This window comes from Haplochromis burtoni, unplaced genomic scaffold (genome assembly GCF_018398535.1).
Source record: "Haplochromis burtoni strain Fernald_Lab_line unplaced genomic scaffold, NCSU_Asbu1 Contig_267, whole genome shotgun sequence".
Taxonomy (NCBI): Eukaryota; Metazoa; Chordata; class Actinopteri; order Cichliformes; family Cichlidae; genus Haplochromis; species Haplochromis burtoni.
In genome coordinates, this window is record NW_024582628.1 from 246 (window position 1) to 25,702 (window position 25,457).

Here is a 25,457-nt window from a genome sequence, read left to right on the forward strand (position 1 = left end):
CAGGGGCAACAACAAGAGACAACATCATCACATTAGAAAGGTATAGTAATGAAAATGAGTGACACCAAGAAAAGAAGCAAAATCTGGAACCATTTCAATTTTATTGACAATAGGCGTGTAGAGTCTGCAAGAAAAGGTTAGCATTGTTGTCTGTGCACTAACAACCTGCACAGGCACCTGAGAACTGTCCACCCATCAGTACAATGGGAAGATAAAACGTCATTTGAGTGTGATATCAATGAGGGTGCCAGTGTGTCTACTGCAACTGTTGCTGCTGCATCTCCAGCATCTTGCAGTACACCACCACAACGACCTAAACCAACCAAGAGCTCTATTAGACAGTAGTTTAATAGAGCTCCAGTTTGCTGGGGTCACAGAAGTCTGTGACCCCAGCAGGACACACCTCAAAAGACCTGGCAAAAGTGATTGCACTTGTTTTCAACTATTTTCAGTTGTGAACATTAAAGGATTCAGAAAGTTATTCATGCACTAAATCCTGTATGCAATTCCAAGCAGGAAAACAAAACTCATCCCAGGCCTATATGACAGAGAACGTGCATCTTCTTTTTGTTTTGCATATTAATTCTTATTGTATTGTGTTGTGGTTTGCAGTGTTTTGTGTTTGCTTCACCTTAAATCTGTTTAAAAGGAAAAGTTGAAAATTTAAATAGTTAAAGTAAGTAGTTCTTTTTTGTATTTTATCATTTATTTTTAAAATTTTATGTGGCGTAATTAAATAAAAGCATATTTATAAAATAAACATATATAAATAAAAATACATTTTGTGCATAATTTTTTATTGTTGTTGATAATAAATTAATTAAAGCAACAAAACAGCCTGAAGAGCCGGTTGGGAGCCGAAAGAGCCGGTTCTCTAAAAAGAGCCGGAATTCCCATCACTACCAGCTCTTTGTCTCTCAGAAACAGCTCATAACTTCCCTTCAACTCAACATTCACTGATTATAAAGATGCCTGTAACAGTTTCTCAAAAGGTTTAGCTGATACCAATAGATCAGGAAACAACAGTTTAGTAGCAGATGAAGGAGAGTGCAATGTGTGTTTCATTTAAAAAGAGAGTCCTCTTTTTCTTGGAGCAAAGTATTCCTACTACAAACAGTTTACCCTTGCATCCTCCACATGTGTGCTTCAAGGACTTTTTCCTGTGTGCAGCAGCTGCATGACTCAGTTGAAAGAACTCTGATTAAAAAAAATGGTGCTGAGTGCACGCTTATAGCCCATCTCTGTGAATTGCATTGCAGGGCTCAGCAGACAGATCCCACTCATACACATTCCTGGATGGCTCATGGATCTGGTATTTTGTGTCAGGAACATCAACTGAGGATGTGGGTTAGATTTCTTTGAAAGAGAGGAAGAGAAGGCCGTGAATTAATCTGTCAAATAAAGTTGCACAACTGTAGATGATCGGTCATTTTAGTCCCTCTTCTGTGTTTGTCCTCCTCACAAGGTTTAACACAAAACTGCCAACAGTGAACTTATGCCGTCTGGCAGTTTACAAGCTTGTCTAAAGAGCAGCAGCTTTTAAATGTTGCTGTGACTGACGAATTCACTGCATTCAGTCCAGGAGAAAAGCCTCTTTGATTTTGTTGGAAGAAAGTGGAGGACGAGGATGATATGGGTATGAAGGACTGGACAGAGGTCTCAGGTAGAAAAGGACAAGAACGAGTGAGGATGAAAGTTTGGTTGGAACGATAAGGTGGAAATGGGTGATAGGTGAAATCAGTTCAGATGAAGGAAGTGCTGTAGTTTGGAAGAAGATAGCAAGAGAGGAATTCAAACTAATATTGACGTTTAGGAAGGAGGATGAGAACATACAGTTATGTTTAATTGTGGTATCAAAGATACCTTCAACATAAAGTCCACTTTACTCTAGTTTCATGAAAATTAGAGCTGATTGTGAACACTCATGACAATTCAAGTCAAGCTACACAAAGTGGGTGAAGGAAACCGGAAGTCAGAGCAGGAAACAGAATCGAACATCCGGAACTTTCTAAGAGCTGCTGCGAGTAGCTTTTGCCGTTATATATGTCTGAACTGTTGAAAATCTGTGTTGATTTTGTTACACTGACTCATTAACATAACTGATTTTCATCTGTACAAATGAACTGATTTTAAATGAAAGCATATTTACTTAGATTATGTGGCTTTTTGATACCAAATAATAATAAAGTTTATAATGCCCTCTTTCATGTAACTGTGGGCACTCTGGGGTTTCTATAACCTGGTTGTCAGAAACTTCCCACACTGTCAAGTTTGTGATCACTGTGGTTGATGCTGCTGCTGATTGGTTGTGGTGGCGGTGGAGCTTGTGGTGGGCCTGTAGATGTTTTTTTTTTTTTTTTTCTTCTCAATCTGATCTCCCTGTTGGAGCTCAGTCTGGGGGGAGTTATTTTTTCCTCCTTATCTTTCCTCATGTTGTGCTTTTCCATTGTTATACCTCTCTGACCTGTCTTCCCCATGTGATGTTTTTGTGTAATGTATGTATGATTGGAGGGAAAGATGGCGCCGCCATTGCGTGCAATAGGTCGGCAGCCTTAACATGAAATTTCTCACTTGTGGGACTAATAAAGGTATCTTATCTTATAATGCCAAGACTCTGGTCCTCAAACATTCTGTCACTGTGAGCTTAAATGGTTAAAGGAGTGACATGCATTCATGAATCTGTCCATAGTCACAAATAATCCAATCACAAATAATCCAACTATTTTTCAGGCTTTGTTGCAGAGCAGGTGTTCAGTCACAGGCCTACTTTATAAAATGATTTAGAGTGTGGGCAAATTAAGTATGAGAGGAGGTTTAGCAGCTGGACATTTCACAAATTAAATGTAGTTTTATTTATATGGCACCAAATATCTTAGTGTAGTGATTAAAACCACACAATAACCGTCAAGCGCCTTTATACTATTCATACATTCATACATGCTCTAAAACAAACTAGGGAGAAAAATGCAACAAAAAAAGAGAAAGAGGAAAAAGCAGTGACACAATCACATGTACAGCCAGTCTTGTAGGAGACAATACAATATAAATTACATTTCAATGCATAAATATCCCTTTTTAATGTCAAATATATTAAATTACCATCACTCCTACATCCACAAAATCATCTCAGGCTCTTTGCCTTCACAAATCACCCTTGTTCACAGCCACTAATCAGCACAAAGGAGAGAAGAAGAGCACATGCTACTACTTTTATACCCTCCCTTTCATCCCCTGGGTCCTAAAGCCTTCCCAATTACAGCATTTGTAACTTGCGACATAATGGCAAGTCACACCAATATACCCATCTATGCTAATGCAAGGCCACATGTCAGCTGGACTAACAAAATCCCCCTTCTGTAGGTCAGCCGTGGCTTTCTCCTTGATGTTGCTGTCCTTGTCCTCCACCACTTCCTTGAGTGTCTTTCTCGATGGAAGGATAAAGGTGGGGTCATGCTTTTAGACGAAGGCCCTGAAAGCTTTCATTCTCTCCAAAGAGCTGCAAATCCTCCACAAGAAATACAGCAGAGCCTCATCCAACCCGGTCTTTCTGACTTTCACAGTAGAAAATAGACTACATTCAAAAGGGTTAAATTAAGTAACTCCAACTTCAAACATTTGTTTAGGGTACGATCCTAAAACACAACAAAGAAACAAACTTAGCAATGGCTTTACATCACATCCACTTTTCATGCTGTCAAGCTGACTGTGACATCACTGGTCTAGCCCAATCATCTTTCTGCCACCCTTCTTCAGGACAATCAGCCTTCATTCCATGTACTTTAAATCTCCCATCTGTCATTCTCCCTTGCAGACCCATTTGTGCAACCCACCTCCTCCCCATCACCTCCTCTCTCTCGTCACTCAGGCTCCACTTAAGCCTCCATCTTCATGTCCACCACCAGGATCTAGAGTCTGTAGGACATGCTCTAATCCCCATCACCGCTGGGATTCTGTTCTGCTGCGATGGGTCATCAGAGTCTAACCTCAAACTGAATTCTGTACATCAATTAATCATCTCCAGTTCCTTCAAATGATCTCTCATATTGAAATATATGGGACCTTCACTTGTTGTTGTTTGATGATGTTTACATTTATTCACTGAATTAAACTGACTGAGTATAGTGTCAGTGTTGGGGATGGACATCAGCCAGGATAGCTTGTGAGACTGATGACATCCACAAACAGCAGCAGGTCAGTATTATTACTAATGACTTATTATTGGTGGGGATGGTTATCATTATGATACCGATGTTTTTGGTGTCATTGTTAATGACTTATTCTCTCAGTGCGATCATAATATGCTTGCATGTAAGTATGTATGTACATGCATTTTGGACTGATAGAACCAATGTTACCCTACACCCTTCCCATTTGCATGTTTTGAAGGGTGTGGTTGTTATTTTGTTTTTGAAAGAAGAATGGAAAGAAAAGCACACCAAGACATGGGTCTTTGTCTCTGACCACAGGACGGAGTCAAAGACTCATGAATCTCTGCGGTTATTTTCTCAGCAGTCCACACACACAGAGTGTCTTCAAGTAGTTTTATTGATTTATTTATAGGGCTATTACATGCTATACTATATCGGATACCTCCAAACATGGGTTATTACTAGAGTGCAGCAAAGGAGATATCTATGGTCAGCTCTGGGAAGTTGTTTTTGACACACAAGAAGTGACCAAACAGATGGATGCAAAGTAATAGTAAGGGATCAATAAAGTATTCTGATTCTGATTCTAAATGTTTTAGAAAGCCTACCAGTATTATGGCTTTCTATTGTCTTTCTCTCTCAGGTAATTTCATTCATGGGAAACAAATGCTGTTGCACATATATCAATATTTATTAAATATACAATTACAGTAAAAATACAATTACTTCATATATGATACAGCCAAAGACTGTATCAGGAAAGCAGAAATAGTAGAAGCTGATTTAACAAAATAATTCAACACTGTAGGAAAGCTTTTATTTGCATTCCGGAGGAGATTTAGATCAATAACCCCTTTCAAGCATGATGTAAAGTATAAAACATATATAAAATTAATAAATATATACAACAACTGGAACGCACACCGAACGTTAACCTACAGTATCATAAACTGCCTTGAGTCAAGGTCGAATTATGAGGTTGCCAATCAACCAAAATTGAGAAACCTGAAATTTTTTTTGAAAATAAAAAAATAAATACACCTGAATTAAACAACACAGAAATTAATCCCAAGAGAGGGGAAAAACAGACATCAAGACTTCAAATATAATATCACTTGAATACAGAAACGGGCATCGGTGGTCAAAACCCATTCCTATCCGAGCGACTCTTCCGCCACAGATAAATGGCCAACAACACTGAAAGACAAACGGTAACAGATTTGACCTGAGCGGAAAAACTAGAACATCTTCAATTTGCAGTAGAAAAGGTTTTCAGGCGTTTTTAAGAAATTGTGTCCAGGTTTGAAGAAAAAGCCAACTTACCAGCAAGAATACCGGGTATCAGCAGGGAAAGTACTATTGGAAAGACACTGTGTGGTGGAGGATTACTGAGGCTCACTGTCTTGTCACCATACTTTATCTAGAAAACACAAAAACGCATTTCACAGAGGGACGTCTCAACAGAGCACTGGGTCACAGTATTTCCTCTATTACTACCATTTTGAAAGAAATATATCAATTTGAAAACGACTGTAGAGAACTGTTGTTATCTCTATGTCTGTTTCATGTTCCTTCCTTTCATGTCCCAGATTCATCTCTGTCTTGTCTTCAGCGTCTATTGTGGAAGTCTTGTCTCTGTGTTTATTTACCTCCCAGCGGTGTCTCTGTTTAGTTTTTTCAGGTTCACATTCTCACCGTTTCCTTCCTGTTTTATTTTGATAGTCCCGTGTACATTATATTCAGTTTTGCTTACTATGTCTCATTACTTCAGTCTTCACGTGGTCTTTGTTTGGTTCTCCCCACAAGCTGTGTGATCCATGGGCTCTTGTTGGAGGCCAGTCTGTGAGTTACTGGTTTTCATTCTTACCTGAGCTATTTTGAATAGCACATTTTGAGCTCTTAAGCAATAAAGCTATTCTGAAGTTTGTGTTCGTGAGTTTTGAGTCCTGCATTTTTGTCCCACCCTGCCTGCCGCATAGCAAAACCTGACATAAAAGGATTGATTCTCATTAGCTTTTCCCTCACTTGTTGTACTGTTTCCGTTCAGGTTGCCAGCCCTCACCTGCTGCCTTCCTGGTGGTGCTCCAGTTTCTCCCAGCGTCCTAGCCTCTTGCTCTCCTGAAGCTTCTAGTGCGATCCCCGTCTTCCATAGGTCACTTGCAGTTTCACCCCGTCTTTCAGATGGATGCTTATTTTGGTATAGGCTGTTTCTTCTGGTATGCCAAATATGTGGATGTTGCTTCTTCACGATCTTGCTCAAGGTCGGTTATTTTTTCTTGCATCTGCTGTGTGTGGCTCAACAACATCACAAGGGCCTCGTTAGCTTCTTTGTGCCACTTTCCTAATTCTGTCACCCAGCACGGCATTTTGTTAAGTTTTGCTATTTCTTCTTGAATCGTTTCCTGAATTTCTCCAAATTTCCTTTTCATAGCATAACTGATGCACGTTAGTTCTTTTTTCACTTCACTTTTGACTTCAGCTTTGAATATTTTTAGTTTTTGTGGGAGACTCTGCATGGTCACTGTGCTGTCTTCATGCCTGTGTCCATCTGTCCCGTTGTCTCTCTTCATCCCTTTTCAGCTTGGTTAGCATTTCGTCAGCTTTCTTTGGTTTCTTCTTTTGTTTTCCTCACGCGCATGCATCATTTGAACCGTGTCAGTATTTTTTAAAGTCAGTTCTTCCCAGTCAGTCACGTCTCCCTGTCACTGTTAGTTACTGTTGTCTCTGTGCTCCATGTTCTGTTTCTGAGCCCTCCTTGTGTTCCTGGTGTCTTGTCTCTAGTGAAGGTTTAGTTTTTCTGTCTCATGTAGTCTCCGTGTGCTATGTGCTTGGGTCTAAACCTGCCATGTTCCACGTCTCTGTGTCAAGTCTGCTTATGTCTCATGCTTCCTGTTTTACTTTGATAGTCCTTGTCCTATGCCAGTGTATCTAGTTTTGCTTCCCTTTGTCTCATTATGTCTGATTAGTCCCAGCTGTGTTTCCCTCCTGTTTCTCATTCCCTCCTCGTGTATTTAAACCCTGTGTTTGCCTTTTGTCACGTCGTACCCTCATGGCTGTGTGATTCTCTGTGTGTTTGGTTCATTAGGTTTCCCAGTTTAGTTTTGCATTGTTTATTTATTCAGCAAATAAAGCTGTTTTCTGAGTTTTGCCTAAAAGTCTGCATTTGGGTCCTTTCCTGCCTGCCACACACGACCATTTCATGACATTTTTAAAGGCAAATAGCGCTGATTTGATCTTTTCTTCTGCTAATTGTATTTTAAAGCTCAAAAAAAACCAAAAAAACAGTAATTTGAAAACATATTTATGTATTTATGGTGTAAATTGTTAGCACAGTACTACACTTCTGAGGACTTTGTAAGATAATAGAGATGTTGTGATGTTATACCTATTATCACATTAATCACACTTAAAAGAAAGATTTACCTTTAAGTCGTAAAATTCTGTGTTGGGTGGCCTTTTAATCCGACAGATAAATGAATCCATCTCTTTGGCCTCCAGGATACAGGGGTGTTCCTGTTTGTCTTGAACGCCCCACACTGATAACTCTTCTTTTGACATCTCCAGGTTGTCTGACTTTTTCTGAAACAACAACAGAAGTCTGACCTTCAGTGAGCTGATGTCATATGTTAGTAGATTGTTTCAACAGACGCAACATTACCTGTATGGTGACGCGTACATCTTCCCCTGTTCTTATAGCCGTGAAGCTGGTAAACTCAGGGTCCGGATAGTAGGTGATGTTTGTGGAGCAGGCCAAGGTTTGATTGGCTACTTTCAAAGACACACTGCTGCTCAAAGTTTTTTCAGCTGCAGGTGTGTCATAGGTGAGACTCTGCAAGGACATTGACTGTATAACACAGAATGTATTTAGTGTGTGGACAGTACAGCAAGCAGATGATGATGTCAAGGTAAACCAAGCACAAACACATTTCCAAAAGAGCTGGAATGCTTACATCACCTTATTTTGTTGAGCATAAAGTGCATCCAGGAAGTATTCACAGCACTTCACTTGTTCCACATTTTGTCATGTTTATTCCAAAAATTCCAGCAGCTATTCCTTATTCCAAAATGGATAAAATTCACTTTCAAGACTCTACACACAGTGTACCACAGTGACAAAGTGAATGATAGTTGTTTGAACTTATTGCAAATATAGTTTTTTAAATTAAGAATATAACATATACATAAGTATTTCCAGCCTTTTCCATGACATTAAAAATCAGTTATCTAATTTTGATTCAGTCAAAATCAGATCATCTGTCAGATGTTTTTACATCTCGACTGAAGTCCACCTGTGGTAAATTCACTTGGTTTGATGTGATTTGGAAAGGCGCACATCTGTCTATATAAGGTCCCATAGTGGACAACGCATGTCAGAGCACATGTAGACCTCTGAGACAGGATTGTATAGAGGTGCAGATGTGGGGAAGGGTACAGAAAAGGTCCCAATGAGCAAAAATGCTGGCCTCTTGTATGGAACCACGGGGACTTCATAGTTCTGGCGGCCTGGCCAATCTGAGTCGGGTTATAAGGGCCACAGTCAGGCAGGAGAACCTTCCAGAAGGACAATCATTTCTGCAGCACCTGAAGAACTCTCAGACCATGAGAACAAAACTCTTCGGTGTGATGAAACAAAGATGGAACTCTTTGGCTTAAATGCAAAGTGTTGGGAGGAAACTAGCACTGCTCATCACCTGCTCATCACCTGGCCGATACTATCCCTACAGTGAAGCATGGTGGTGGCAGAATAATGGTTAGGGTTGAGATGAGATGAATGCAGCGACATGCTGTGACATCCTTGATGATAACCTGCACCAGAGCACTCTGGACATCAGATTGAGGAGGATGCTCATCTTTTGGCAGGAAAACAATGCTAAGCACACAGTCAGGATAACAAAGGAGTGGCTTCAGGACAGTCTGTGAATGTCCTTGGGTGACCCAATTTAGAGCCCAGACCCAACTGAACCTCTCTGAAAATGGCTGTGCACCGATCCTCATCATCCAACCTGATGAGCTGGAGAGGTTCTGCAAAAAACAATGGGAGAGATTTCCCAAAAATAGTTGTGCCAAGCTCATAGTATCATAATCTAAAACAGTTAGGTCTGTAATTGCTGCCAGAGGTGCTTCAACAAAGTGCTGAGCAAAGGCTGAGAATACTTACATGTTATCTTTTTGTTTTTGATAAATTTGCAGGAATTCCAAGCAAATTTATTTCATTTACCGGTAGTATTTTTTCGGGTAATGTTTCTAGAATTTTAAATGAAAAATGAATTGAATCCATTTTGGAATGAGGGTGGAACAACTGCAGCGCTCTGAATACTTCCTGGAAGCACGGAGCCTTCAGGAATTCTTGACTAAGAAACTAGAAATATTTACATTTAAGTTGTGTTAAAACTGTAGCTGTAATAAATGTCAGACTGTAAATCCAAAATCCTCTTCCTTCCTGCTGCACTGAACCATCTTTCTGACCCTCACTTTCATTTTCTCATTCATATATTCAACAGAAAAGGACACACCAGAGTGCATTAAAGAGATAATGATCGGGAATTTGTCTTCTCAAACATGAAAACCTATTTTGACGTAAGCTCATTGTTAACATGAACACTCTTGTAATTAATCGTTCATCTAGACAAAGACGCCAATCGGTTACTCTTTCAGTCACAGCTAATCTGTCTGAAACTTTGTTCACCGAGTGTTTCCCAGGTTTCCCAAGCTAGTGAGTCCATCAACTCAGAGCAGAATGTTAGACTGACGTATTCAATTTATAATAAACAGTCCCATTTCCACTGTGTGTGTCTGCAGACCTGATAGCTGCTGTTTCTGGGAAGCTTGACGTCCTGCTTGGTGTGGCTGTGTTTCACTCCTTCAGCAACCTCCAGGTGTGACCCCATGAGTGTGAGCTTCCTCTTCCCACTGCAAAACACAGAGCAGCATTTATGCAGAGCAGAAAATATGAAAGACTCTTGATCACAGAGAAGTGAGTCATCCTTGGATCCAGCAGATCTCACTTAAGAATAACGAGAAGCTTATTGTTTGATGGACCAGAAAAATAACCATCTGTCTATTTTCTTTCCTGCCAACCTGTTATATTTGTAATAAATAAATAAAACTAATGTAGTTTTCGATTCGGATGATTAACACCACCTTGACTATCTGCCTCAGGAAGACTCCCCACTTCACTAGCTGGGCCCACGTCCTCATTTTAGGTTTGACAGCGTTGTAGTAGGTAAAAGCGAAGACATGAACAGAACTGAAGCTGGGGGAAGGCCTCGAAGGGGACTGGCGACGGCTCCCTGGCAGATCCCCGTGTACTAAATAGAAGTGAAGAAGTTAAAGAATGGAGAACAAGGACAGAGGGAGGGTGGTGCATGTAAACGAGAATGAACAGCTTGCAGAACTGGGGGAACCAGAAGGTTGTCATCTATAGACGAGCGTGTTTGGAAGCGTGGTCCTGCTCCTGAAATTACGATACATAATCTCCAATAAAATGATCTGCAGATGATTTTGATTTTGATTAATCAGGTTTGTTATTGCACTTCTTCAGAAGATAATTTCTTAGAGACAGTGTGCTCCATATGTCACATTAAATGAGACATATGGAGCACATATGGCTGGGGGGTCATGGTTTGGTCCTGCCTTCGCTATTGTGGTTGAGGGTAGGAACGGCCTTAGGCGTCTGGGGATTCCCAAAGGTGGCCTCCTCAAAAACAACTATCAGCACAAGTTTCTTTTAATCATAATTGCAAAGAAACTGACACTAAGCAAAGAGTTCAAACTCTTTCTGTAACCTCGGCTTCTGGAAGTTGTGGATCTACGATCAGCAGTTATCACTAACGAATTGTGCAAAACTAATTTTACCTCATCCAGCTGCTGCTTGGAGTAATGTTGCCGCAGGATGGCAATGAGCGGTAAGTGATGTTGGCGTCACCATGGCAACTACCATCGTCTAGGATAACACACACACGGACCACACCTTTGATATCTGTGCTGGGAATGTGGAACGTCAGACTGACGCCAGCGTTGTCCCAAATAGGAGACCTGAGCAAAGACACACAGACTCAGTGACATCATCACGACATGCAGAAAACCTTTTTTTGGTTTTTACTAATTTCGTTGTTTGCACCTTAATTTTTAATGCTTAAGTTATTTTATTGTTTTGTGTGGGAGACTTCATTGTGAATTTCACTGCATGCTGTAAACTGCTGTGTTTTTTTTCTTACTGTGCAGACAACAGTACATTTCTCCGTCTTCTGTTTTACACTCAGAAACCAAACAATCTGCATTTCAAACTGTGCATCATTTGTCCTAATTTCTGCAAGCCTGAGTCTAAAAGCTCCAAAGCCAAAAAAACATAAATAAAAATCAGCGTGTCCAGTAAAAATGAATATTTGTTGTCAATGAAATCTGTATCAGTGTTTTTTAAACTCATTTTTAACTATTTTGCCATCGATAAGTGCGAACTCACATATTCCCAAATTGTAGAATATGGTGGTTTGTTACCAGAAATGGGCAGTAACGCTGTAATCTGATTACTTTTTTCAAGTAACGAGTAAAGTAAGGGATTACTATTGCAAAAACGGTAATTAGATTACCGTTACTTTCCCGTAGGAACGCTGCGTTACTGCGTTACTAAAACCGTGATTTTTTTGCGAGAATGTCTCATGACAGTGACGTAAGCGAGTGCGACGTTCGTGACAACAGCTGTGTGCAGATCAACAATGGATCACATATCGAGTGCAGAGAGAGTATGAGCGTGCAGCGTTTAAAGCGTGGAAGTACTGACCTTACTTTGAGTTTGATTCCATAAAAAGTGACAAAAACATTAGTGTCCGCTGTGCGTGGGAAGAAAACTTCTTTTTACAGCGAAAAAACCCCTAAACTTCCAACAAGCACCGAGTAGCTACGACGTAATGGGAAACTCACAGAGAAACTCGCGGATTCTTCCACTGACCGCGGCACACCTGCACCAGGGTAACCCTCCGCCTACCCCACTCCTGCTTTACAGGTGAAAATAGAGCAACAGGACCGCTGAGTCTTTGACTTTATTTATTTTCTGCTGTGTTTTACTTGCATCTATTTGAAAGACTGAGTGTAAACACAAAAAATATTTTATTTTATGTGCTGGAATGTGCAGAAAATAGGTTTAAATGTTAAACTAATTTCTTCCAGTCAGAGAATGTTGCAGATAATTAAATGTTTGCTTGATGCATAAAGTTAAAAGATTAAAACTAATAAAACAAGTTTTAAAAAGAGACTTTTCCATTGATTACATTTTGTATGATGGATTATGCAGAAAAAGTAGAATTGGGCTGAAAGATCTATCGCTTTATCACCTCTTCAGGTTGTAAATCGTGTTTTTAAAAAGTAACTAAGTAATTAATTACTTTTGAAAATAAGTAATCAGTAAAGTAACGGGATTACTTTTTGGGGAAGTAATCAGTAATTAGTTACTGATTACTTTTTTCAAGTAACTTGACCAACACTGTTTGTTACAGAGATAGGACCAAGTCATTGTTTTGCAAGTCAAAAGTAAGGCTGAAGTTTTTATACTCGAGTCAAGTATCAAGTTCCTGGTAAAGTCTGAAACTTTGAATTTCAAGTCTTTTCAAGTCGTTAAAAGAAAAACGAAAAAAAAAAATGCAATTATATGCTAAAAAAGAGACCACTTATCTCAACACATGATGAAACACGTGAACTTACAAAATATACACAAAGTTATTCTGAAATTGCACCTCTATAAAATGCAGCTCAATTAAACTTAGCTGTAGGAATAGTCTTCCCCTGAATGAAAATTGCAAGAGCAGAACTTCTATTCAGACAAAAACTGCTGAGATTTCCACAGTACAAAACAAAGAACCATTGCAGTAAATGTAGTGCGCTGTGATTGGCATGTCCTCTCTCTCCTGCCTAGTCTGTTTGTGCACATATGTATCTGCATGTGTCTATGTCTGAGTGACAGAGTGTGTGTTCCCTGAGTTCAGGTACAGGACCCAATTTCTGAAACAGACCCCGCTCACCATCCACCGACAATTCTGAGATAACAAGCTGCATGTTAGATGCGCTTGTAGAATTGGATTTAAAATAGCATAACAAAAATATCATAGACGTGAAAGCCAAACAATATCATCAACGTAGCCTGGACAACATTTGCTAGTAAGATGAAGTCAGCTATCACATCGTAGCAAAAGAGAAGCACCACCTACTGTTCTTTATGCAACTTCAAATGTCGGACAAAGTTGGAAGTTGTTCCATCTTCGTCTGTGATTCTCTTCTTGCATGTTTTTGCATATTGCATTTCATTTTTTGTTGACTACTTCGTAGTTTATGTACCTGAAAGAAATTCCTCTTGGCAGCATTTTTGGCTTGAGTGTTTTTTTGTTTGTTTTTTAAAAAAAATCTGGTTAATTTGATTGGCTGTGCAACAGCTCATGCACACAGTACGTAGTGTGGTGAATGAATGAATGAATAAATGGTGCACACTTTTTATATAATATGCTTGTTAAATTTTAGATTTGGAGTAATATAGCAAATCTTTTCAAGCAAACCGGTTCAAGTCCAATTCAAGTCCCAAGTCATTGGTGTAAAAGTCCAAGTCAAGTCACAAGTCTTTTTTCAAGCCATAAAATTAATGACTCGAGTCCGCACCTCTGGTTTGTAATATGGGTGGTGTTCCCCTGGATTAAAATCTGCTCTTTATTCAGTTATTTCTCAGCATCTTAGTGATCTGTACAGTGACTCACTCTTTTGGAGTACATTCAGCATGCGTCTGGATCCTCACTCGTGTTACAAAACCAAGGTTTTGACCTGATAACACCGCATGGTTACTCCCATAGAAAGACACCACACTGGGAGTGATGGAGTAGATCTCCGGCCCCTGGCAGTAACACACAAAAATAATCAGATCGTTTAGTTTCCTTCTGCTGACATCATAACCTCTACTGGATGGGGATAATGAGGATCAGACTCACAGATTTCTTCCCAGACTCCAAATCGTTGCAAGCTCTGTCCTGCGGGAGGGATACAGCACTTAGCATCTGCACAGCACTGTAATCTATCAGGACTGACCTAGGACCTGTTGTAGCTAACGTTAGTTTAGTTCAAAAAGAGGAGTAAACAGAAAACTGCTAATGAAAGTATTGACATTTTTTTTATAATCTAGACATGTAAATCATTGTACTGATGAAGCAATAAGCACTTCTTGAATAACATTTTTTAAGTAAAAAATCGTTCTTTAGCATCTCTGGTGTATGTTTAATAGTTTCATTTTCTACCATCAATCCCATGTTTCTTGCTCAATGTTAAAAGTGATGACTTTAAAATAATGTAGCACAGACTGATATGAAGTATGAAAATCCAGAAAATCAGTCATTAGTACATCAGTCTTTCCTTGGTTAACCCAGGAACAGCTGTTTTTGTTCCATCCACAACCAGCTTTGATGCACTCCTGACACCTGGACAGGAAACATATTGGAGATGAGATGAACAAAATAAAAGGTGTAATCACAAAAAAGATGAGCATGAAGAAGAGACGGGAAACAGCTTTCTTTTTACTCTGACTGTGAGTTGTTTCAGTCATTTAAGGTGATCAGACTTTCTGTGTGTGGGACTAAAAAAGGACCAGATACAGTAACAAGTCACATTGTGTCTAAGTATAAAACATCGTGGACACTGATCTGATATCATAAAAGACAGCTGTGGTTTTGTTATAACTAATGTTTTACTGACATCAGGTGAGAATTACAGGTCGGCAACCAAAACACTGCATAGGATTGTTTGACCGTGTCTTATTGATTTTTACTCACTAAAAACAGGAAAAATATTTTTAAAATCCCATCTCGTCAGGTTTTCTTGCAAACCTCATGTTTTTAATGTAATTAAGTGTACAATTAAGCAGTCAAAATCTGGTATTCTATACTTGAGTAAAAAAACAACATTTCCAATAATGATTTCTTACATTAATTTGATATTTCTAACTCAAGAGAAATACACATAGAAAATGCGAGGAAATAAGGGGGGTCAGTAGGAGGGGGGGTCCGGTGGCAGTGTGAGGACCTCAGATGATCGCGTCCTAACAGGTTTAGTTTGTTCACAGTGAAAGTAAGGAGTCTCAGAAAAATTATGCCGAGTTAATTGGAATAAAATATTGATTTTTTCATCGCGGTTGCGCTTTTTTAAAAAATGTAAATTTCTCTTGTTTTGCAAACAAAACTGTATGTGAAGGAAATGGAGATCATTTTTGGATTCAGCACCCTACAAAACATAAAATTTTACCAAAAATATTCCTTGCAGCTGAAAATTTTTTTTGCAGACGTGTCTGCGCTCACACGTCTGGTGGGACTCGCCGAGACAAGAGGAAAGCAGTCGAGGAATCGAGGATGTGACGACTCTCGTACTTTTCATGTGTCTTTTATCTAATATCTCATTTATTAATTTTATTAATTTCTTATATTTTAGTCTCTGCTTTAATCTTGGCGTGCACTTCAGTGAGAACTGCAGAAACATTCAGTCTGCGTTATTCTGCAGGAATTACAGGAAAACAGCTGATGTTCTGACTACAGCTGAATTTAGGAAGCTGTGTTAGTTTACTGTGCTGACTAACAACATCTAACAATAATGATGATGTTGCTCTGGGGAAACTCCAGACCACAGCACATTGCGAGTGCTCACTTGATAAAAATTCCTGTCTAAAAAGTCTCTGTACACCTCCAGACGTCCTTTTTGTCTTGACGATGGCTATACTACACCAAAATAAAGACCACTCGCTAACAACGTCTGATACAGTTTCATCCAATTATTAAACCTTTCTAGCTTTGGTCATGAAGGTTTCATTCTCTCTGATTTCTAACCGTGACCTGATTGTCTGATCTGTCTGATGTACTGTAGTCTGTCCGCAGTGAGTCGTTGAATTCTTTCTGACATTGATGGACTTACAACGTGAAAATTGGCGTTCCCCTGATGTTAGAGCAGTCGTTTAACCTCAGTCGTTGTGACAGCGGTGATGTCCCAAGTCTGAATTTTACTGTGACATCAAGACCTGTAAATTAAAAAAAAAAAAAAAAACTTATGATGAATGTTAGTGTCTCTGTTATTAGTGATACGTCTGTTTTAATGAGCTGAGCCAGTATATAATAATAAACAGAGTCAGAGAACCTCTATCATTATATCTGAGTATAATATATTTTCTTATGTTGGCAAATGTTGCAAATCAATAAACAACTTTTCCTGTGAAGTGTTTTTAATTCTTGGAATTATTTCTGAAAAGCCACTGACCATCAGCAGGAAGTGTACGATCGGACAGGATGCAGGTGCATTGTGGGAACTGTGGAGGAGGGCTATTCGAAACACAAATCGAGCCGGACCTTGAAGCAAACTGACAGGCAAACCTCGATGACACTTCTTCACCCACAGTCAGGTGTGCGTGGACTTTTAGTGAGATCTGAAAATGAAGAACAAAAGTGACAAATAACTGAAAGCCACAAATGGTTACAGTCCCGAGTGTGTTTGTAAGCTGCACCTGTCCGTTTGTGTCCTTTTCCACTCTGTGGGAAATCATTTTGTGTTGGGACTCATCAGGAATGGACAGCCAGTCTGAATCTGTGCAGTCATCTTCAAAGGTGCAGCTACGAGAAGAAAAAGAAATGATCACCAAGTTCAGGATTGTTTGAAGACGTCAGCTGCACGTGTTGTTTCTCTCACCTGCGTTTAGAGCTACACCACACACAGTATGGATCCTGTGCAGACCAACACTGCTCCAGATTTGTGTACGTGCTGCACTTCGACACAGGAACTCGCTTTATCTAGAACAACAAACACTGTAAAATGCAGCACAGGTACATGTGACTTTCAGATAATCTGTAAAATATATAAGTACCTGGTTACTAAATGGCACATACACATGTTTCTGATCCACTGGATCCAGATGTAATTTGGGAAACACTTTGCGGTCATCACTGGTCCTGTAGAGCACCGTGGGACAGCCAGCGTGATAGTTCCTGTCCACAGACAGCTGACAACAAGAAGGAGGTTTTGCCAAGTTTGCCTTTGAACACTGGGTTAAAACTAATAACGGGATCACACCAGAAATAAAAAACAATGTGTAGAAAACACTGCTACTGTTTTAGAGAACTCTTTGTTGCTGCCTAATTTCATCACATCCTCCAACTGTCATTGTGTTGCTCAGTGTATGAGTCAGAGTGATTAAATTTCTGACCCCATGAAAAATTTCTTGTAGTCACAAAATATATTTGGGTCTTAAAATGAAGGTGACGCAGCTTTTTAAATGTAAATTAACAGCTTTAATAATAGCTGTAAATACGCTTTTTAAGCTTTGTCTCCAAAAACAGACAATATGAAAAATAGGATAAACATGAATTCAGGATACTCAGGCGTAAAGAAATGTGTAGAGATGTCATGGTGAGTGTGAGAGTGCAAGGGAAACAAAAGGTGATAAGATATTAAAATGATCAGACACTGACATGAGACCAGTGGAACATGTGGGAGTCCACCGTGAGTCAGCAGCTCTGGTGTGATAGTTTTTCTGTTTGGTCCCCTCTGCAGACCTGATCACAAGGCACCAACCTCGAGGATGATCTCAAAACAACCCCCAGATCCAAGTTAAAGAAACCCGGTCTACAAGCTGGTTGGCGGTCATGTTACAGTGATACCGCCAACTTTTGAGGGTTGTACAGATTGGGTCATATCAGCACAGACATTTAAAAAATACATTTAATTTTAAATAGTACAAAGACAATAAATACATTTTTTGAACCAAAGCAAATGTAATAAAAAAAATGAACACTGACCATTATATCCTTTTTTTGAACTGGATGCCAATACATTTTTTTTTTAAGTTACAAAAACAGGAACAAAATTTAAAAAAAGAAAAATATTAGTGGAACATCTCACAACTCATTAAAAGTTTATAGAGATTAAAACCAGTTCAGAGTCCACTTCTAAGGCCTGTAAGAGCTATATTGTAGGTGTTACCGTAAAGTTGAACCTGTTTTTGGCTGGATTGTTTTCAACCAGGTCATATTTTGTTTATATTTCAGGTCCTTTTAATATGTCTGCTGTTTACCTCAGCAATACACCACATCTAATTACTCTGGAGGAGGCTGTAAAACTTTGTGAAAGTCCGTTTGGAGTCCATAAGTCAGTAAAGCTCAGTTATGGCAGTGATAATGAGACGAGTGCTTGAGGATATCCTGACCTTTTCTGTAGGTGAGTGCTGCTAGTTTTGCTGCTTTTAGCAGCTGTTAGCCTCTTTTAGCTGCTGTTAGCCTAAATTGGGAAACTTTCTTTGAAGTGGATCTAATACTGTTGATCTCAGACACTTAATGAAGAAACTCTAATATGATGTGAGAATGTTATCAAACTTTAAAGTGTGATTTTTAGGACTATTGAGCCTAAAATAGCTGGCATAATCTCACCTGATAACCACCTGTTGTTGTTTAGCTGCCACAAATAAACGCTTCATTCTCTGTATTTTTAATGGATGATGTCTAAGTTCATAAGAATGTATCACTTTGGTTGAAGACGTAATGGCACACTTTCTTGTATAACTGATGAGCACAACGTTCTTTTTTCTATTAAATTACCTAAAAATACGTCATGTACCTTTAAAAGAAGATAACATAAGGTCTGAGAAAGTGGACATCTTTTATTGTTTGTGATCAGTTCACTTTCTTTGCATGTATGAACACAAATGTCATACTGCGACCATAATGACATTTAACTGACAAACATTTTATATTGCAATTAAGCCAAATAAAGTATTACAGTTGGTATCCATGCTAAAGGTCTGGGTGTTAAAAATGATGGTGAGGGTAACATGGAGCCTCATGGCAGCATTTCAAATGTTGAAACAAACACTTCCATTAAACTCTCAGATCGATTAAGCAATGTCTCAGAGTGCAGAAAATCTGTCTCCTCCTCTTCTCGTATTCAACCACAAACAGAAATGAATGCACTCATGATCCATGCTGCTTCCTTAGAAGAAGCCATGCTCTATATAGCAGAATGACTAAGAAGCAGAAAAGAACAGTTTTGCAATAAAATAGAAATATCTGCAGCAAACAGCAGTGGTGCTGAATGCTGAGATCATGGCAACGTTTCAGAAGCCCACTCAGATGTAATGGTGTCATATTTCTAAACAGGATCAGCACGAATGCTGCAAGATAGTGACCGGAGAAGGAGTCGTGTCATCAGAAACATTTACTGTCTGCCAGCATCCAGTTAGAAAAACACTTTAGAACACTTTACTCTTTACTCCGTCGAATTCCTCTAGAATTAATTCTAGAGACAGTTGTGACAGTTACACAGTAGTGTAAGGAATTTATAGTATTGTGTAACTTCAGGTAATATAGAAGAAAAGAGACACAAATTAAATTATTAGCAATTTTAAGTAATGCAAAAATAATTTTAAGCAGTAAGTAATTTACAGGTGTTTTAGTGGAAAAAGATATACAATGTATATAAGACCCCCCTCTGCCTCCCTGTGGGTTGGTATGTCTGTGTTCTTTCTCAAGATTGGCTCTTCTACAAGAGGCCTGGGAATCTGGGGGCAGTGCTTAGCTTAGCTGTCCCAAGGACTGTACTCTTCTGAACAGAGATCTCTGATGTTGTGCCTGGAATCTACTGAAGCCGTTCTTCCAATTTGGGGGTTACAACTCCTAATGCTCCTGTTACCACTGAGAGCACTTTGGCATTTCTCTTTTTTCTCACTCTCCTTCCTGATCTTGCTGTCTGCCAGGATGTGGCAAACCCAGCGGTTATTCAAAAGAAAACAATTGCATTTTTTTGTTCCTTGTCAACCACCACATTGTCTGGTTGGTTTCCATTGGATCTTGGGGACTTCAAGTGGGGAAAAGATCTTCCTGTACACTATCCCAGGCACTTGGTTGTGCTTCTCAGTGTACACAGCTTTCATCTTACATCCTGCTACTTTGTGCTGAATAGTCACTGGGGTACCTTTGGCCAGCCTGCAACTTGGGTCCTGTCAGGTGTAGTGGACTCCTCCTTCTGGTGTTGGCCAGAGGGGCCGATGGCGCGATATGGCAGCCTCGCTTCTGTCAGTCTGCCCCAGGGCAGCTGTGGCTACAACCGTAGCTGCCTCCACCAGTGTGTGAATGTGAGAGTGAATGAATAGTGGCATTGTAAAGCGCTTTGGGTGCCTTGAAAAGCGCTATACAAATCCAATCCATTATTATTATTATTATTATTATTACATGATCATGGCAGCACAAGAACAACCATAACTACAAGATCAGAGGCCGTGTCCTTTAAGCTGGCCTTTTTACCGGCTGGCAGGATTTCACTTTGTCTACCTGTCAGTGGTACGGCCTATGCAGGGGTTTGGTCGTCCAGGATAGTTCCTCCTCCTGTTCCTCATTAACATGTGTCTTCAACTGCCGAGGCAGTCTTGAAGCAGTTAGTCTTTAGGGACCACCTCTCTGATGTATTTGAGGATGCTCCATGTTCCATTCTGGCTCTGACACTCGCTGATACTCACCCTCCCGCTTCCCATTGCTAGTAACATGGAGATATCTGTACATTGTGAGGAGTTTTCGTATTTTGATTTCAGTGGCATCCTCCTCCTCCTATGGCCAGCTTATTATTCTATCTGGGTGTCTAATGACTGTCAGGGCCTATGTATTTGTAGTTTTAATCCCAACACTTTACCACTCAGTTGGCTGCTCAGTACATATCTTGTCTACTTGAGGTACTTGACTGTGGCTGACCTTTGTGCATTTCTGTCATGTTTCCTGTTGACCTGTGGGATATCCAGGTACTTGTATCCTTTATGTCTGCTTCTCTGCCCTCTGGCAACTCCATCACCTTCACTCTCTTTGCAATCATTCATTGTAAAGGAGCTGACTGATGATCGCTTCACTCCTGAATTAATGTCCGTATCAGCTCTCTGCAATAAGCTGTCTTAGAGGGTTGAGGTCTATGCAAAAGCAGTAGGTACAGTGCATCACCTAGATATGTTTGAAACTTTATGGTGACATGAGTGATTGCCTTTGGGGTTGTTGAATGAATGTTCTTAGTGCACTGTTAGTCTGATACAGTGCCAAGCACTCCAGTGTTTGCGTGTGGGGCACTGAGTGTAGGCTTTCTTGTAGTCAGTGCAGCGGTGTTTAGGGTGGTCTGCCTGGTCTAAGAGCCTTGGTGCACTGCTCTGTCAAACAGGAGTAGATGCCTTCATCCTGTTTTTCTTTCTGAGCAAGTGTTCACTTGCCTTTCATGGAATCCTGCTAGCGACTTCAGCCAGTTCTTCTTCTTCCAGTATTACTCAGTTGTAGTTCAGGGTGCATCTGTTCCATGTTATTACTTCGTTGTAGCTGGGAGAACAGAACTGGAGCTTTGGAGAACAGACCATTTATTGTTTATTTCTTCAGCTTAGTGGCTTGAGCTGTGAGCCTTTGTTTGGCAGCTTTCAGAGTCGCACTTATGTACTTATATTGTACTTCATATTCATCTATTCATCATGCTTCTCATTGAACCATTCTGCATCTCAGTAAACTGACTAACATTGTTCCAGACTTCCTTGATTGTGGTTTCAAGCTTTCTTCCCTTCCTATATAGATGTTTGACCTGACACTCATGTGCTTCTCAGATTACTGTGGTAATATGAGCTCACTGTTTCACATTTGTAAACTGTGCCAGTGAATCGGGGCAGTCTGTCTTGTTTGGGTGGCTACCCTAAGTCAGAGATTCATCTGCTGAAAATCACTTCACTAACTGACATCAGTAGCATCTATCTAACTTTGGAGGAGGGGCAAGAGAACTCAGTTAATCTTTGGCTTTATTAGATCACAGTAAAATGCAAGAGACTATGGCAGAGGAAGGCATTACATGGAGCTGCATCCCTCCATCCATTAAAGCCATTAAGCTACTATTATAATTTATACATGAGCGTAAATGCACCCTGAAAGAAAATACTTTAGTAAATATAGTAAATATTGTGTCAAGCAAGCACAATATGATTCTTTAACGATGTGAGTGAGCTGTCAATACAGAATCTCTGCTGAATAGGGTTTTTTTGTCAACTACATGAAAGCAGGTGGAGGATGATGAGTGATGGAGGAGAATCCAAGCAGAAGGCAGTGTTAGATACATATTTCTATTAACTGATATCTATTACTTAATACACACCTTAATGAGCTGCCCGTCTCCTGTCCCAATGAAGAAAACCATCCAGCCTCTCTGCCTCACTGCCAGCACAGAGGTCATGGAGCTGTGCCTGAAGAGCACTGCCTTCGGTTTCAGGATCTTTGGCTGAAAAACAGGCAACCAGCAGATCGGATATTTACAAATAACTAACCAGAAGAAGTACTGAAAGTACCTGATATAGAAATAGCATCTCATTACTCAAAGTCTAAAAAAAGCCTTGTGTTGTTGTGCCATCAAAGTGACCTCTATTTATTCACTTTGTATTTCTGTCTTGTCAAAAAATTAAGTGCTAGCAAATACTTCGTAGTGCCAGTTGAAAATTAAGAAGTACATAATATGGCAACATGTCACGTGTACTGTTTTAGGGTTTTTTCTTTTCTTTTCTTTTCTTACATCATGTGTACAGTTTAAAAATTAGCCTTAAAGAATCAATGGAACTAAACTTGTTTATAGATCATTTCTGTTTATATACATTTACTTAATTGAATACTAATTAGATGCAGTTTCACACACAACACGTCTTGTCTAAACAGAATGATCTCCCATCCACAGCTGCTAAAATCCAGAGAGTTGTGCTGGTCAGCAGCTGCAGCAACATGGTTTTTACTTACAGTTTGGAAAACTAATATTCTGATAATGAATCAATATGAGGTCCTATGAATGCACAGCAGCAACTCTACAGAAGGCTTAAGCTGGTCTGTATACTTTATGGTTTTTAATAAATCAAACATCAGTACTTTAAATACCTCAGAATCCTCATTCAGTCATGACTTTTAGTTCATTTTTTGCAATATGAGGCCCTGGATTTTTTTCTGTTTTCTAAAGTCTAAATTTTTAAAACTTTTAACGGAATATTTTGTGCCATTTATTTGATTCGTCGCTGTTATTTTAGTTCCACCATAATTATTTTTTGTTTAGTTTAATAATACAGTAGATTGTGCCCCTGCACATTTCTTACAGTTGTTATGTCTTTTTGATGCCACATAACAATGACTTAATGCTACTTTCTACAAACCAGAGAAAAAATGGGACAGGTGGAAACAGTTTCAACACAAAAAATAACCATTAAAAAATAAACTTAAGTTATTCAGCGACCCACCGTCGCTTCTGTTGGCGCAGAGGTGTAGAAGTCTGGATCGCTGTCGGTGTTCGTGCTGTAATCAGGGCTGATGTCAAACACCATCAGCTCGGTGTCGGTGTCTCCTCCATCGATACTGAACACGCCGCTCCAAAGCACCGGCTGCTCCCCCGGGATGACCGAGGAGGCCACGAGTCTGCTGCGTTCACCGTTAGAGACACTGAGAGTCGCGCCCCGCAGAGACCTGAGTGTGTCAGTTTTACTTTTATCGCCTTCGAGCCAAATGAGACGGACTCTGTTTGTTCGAGCTGAGAGCACGTTGGAGAACAGATAGATGGTTGAACTGATCTGAAACCCGTCAACAAACTCCACATCACCTTTACTTTGGATCCCAGGTGTGCCTGAAGCTCCATCAGTCACAGAAAAAATACCTCCACCCTGTTTGTTATCCGTATTCTGAAGCTTGACAGCCTGCTGATTGATACCACACTTGTTGTTTTCGGGCTGGTCTTTGTTTTGTTGGATCGCGGTCAGAATGTAAGCGTCAGTCTGAGTTTTCTTCTTCACATCCACCAGAAAGCTGACAGACCTGCTGCTGTTCTTCAGAGGTCCCACCTGGAAGTGTTCCCTGTACAGAAGGTTGGAGATGTTCTTCAGGTCCAGAATCTCGCAGTAACCGCAGTCATCGTCAGTCACACCGCAGCTGATCAGAGAGTCATTCTTTGTGAAAGGCAACAGCACGTTGATGCTGAAAGTTGCGTTCCACTCAGCTGCCTCAGAAACCCGGTAAAACTGGACATCATCCTGCTGGTTTCCGGTCTTTAAGATTCCTCTCTGGGTCAGACTGTTGATCAGACTCAGGCCGTGGCTCAGCTGGTACAGCCTCTCCTTTGTGGCGACGTAAAGTGTGTTTGAGGTCACGGCGAACTGACGGATGTCTCCATTAAACGTGAAGCCTCCATCCTCCTCCAGGCACAAACCCGGTTCTCCGCAGAGAACAGAAAGCAGAGCGAGCAGCAGGATCATCTTGAACCTACAGCAATACTTCCTCTACACAGCGAAGTCTGGCACGGCACTCGGCGCTCTCTCTCTGACGTGGTGTCTCAAGACTTGTGCGTAAAAGCGCAGCGTGGGTCTAAAAGCTGAGACGAATACTGCCTTCCGAAACGTCCGAACAAAGCCTGTTCGGCTTTTTTACATCCTGTCAGAAATTATATCTAAGAGACAAGTTAACAGTAGCAGCCTCTCTCTCAGTGCCATGAAGTCAGAAAAAACTAAGGAAGACAAGACACATCCTCTTTCTGACGTGCACAGTTGTCAAAAGTGTGCAACATTTTAAGAGCAGCACTCTCTCAGTGTCTTCATTTCCGAAAAAAAAGTTTCGCTTTGTACCCCTGCGGTGAACAGGAAGTAGTTCAGCGTTGTATTCTTATGGCAATATTTCGCTGCATATGTGTTTGTGAGTACAAAAGCCAGAAATAGTTACAACTATACCCGGTCTCCCCTGTTTCTGGCATTTGTTGCTTTCGAGCTCTTTTAAAGTAGTGGATGCAAAATGTAATGCAAACTATTTACATGTCTCTGCTGTTAAATAGTACAGCTATTTTCTCAGCAATACAATTAATACTTGCACGGTATGGTCTCAAACACAAAGAGTGAAATGATACAATTAACCCCATAGTCTGGGTTAGTTGTATGTCCTGTAACACAATGAAATAAGGGTACTGACAAAATCTTAATATTTAATCATTTTTATTCAAAACCTTAATGCACGCACACACACACAGCTTCAGTGATCCCTTGCTCTCCTATGTAGCAGCAGGGAATCACCACTCCGACGAAGAAAATGTAGTTGTGCACCAGCATCTTCATTAGTACAGGTGTGGGGGTTTTAAAACATATTTATAGGACTTTGTTTCTGAGTGAAACAAGTGGTAAATGGCTCCACTGCAGGGGAGCCTGGAGGGAGAGGTGTGTGTGTGTGTGTGTGTGTGTGTGTGTGTGTGTGTGTGTGTGTGTGTGTGTGTGTGTGTGTGTGTGTGTGTGTGTGTGTGTGTGTG

General features: G+C 40.2%; 1 protein-coding gene across 1 annotated transcript; it reads right to left on the reverse strand.

Moving 5' to 3' along the window:
* Positions 1-4,818: 4,818 nt before the first annotated feature.
* Positions 4,819-24,708, reverse strand: LOC102306352 (plexin-C1). Its single transcript, XM_042227544.1, has 16 exons — positions 23,419-24,708; positions 22,302-22,424; positions 17,017-17,151; positions 16,842-16,942; positions 16,660-16,765; positions 16,416-16,581; positions 16,077-16,179; positions 14,521-14,596; positions 14,114-14,152; positions 13,886-14,019; positions 11,004-11,183; positions 9,950-10,058; positions 7,807-7,992; positions 7,572-7,727; positions 5,472-5,568; positions 4,819-5,345 (listed from the first exon to the last, which is right to left on the reverse strand). The coding sequence occupies exons 1-16, from the start codon at positions 24,421-24,423 to the stop codon at positions 5,290-5,292; spliced, it is 2,772 nt and encodes a 923-aa protein (XP_042083478.1). The 5' UTR covers positions 24,424-24,708; the 3' UTR covers positions 4,819-5,289.
* Between the last annotated feature and the right edge of the window lie 749 nt (positions 24,709-25,457).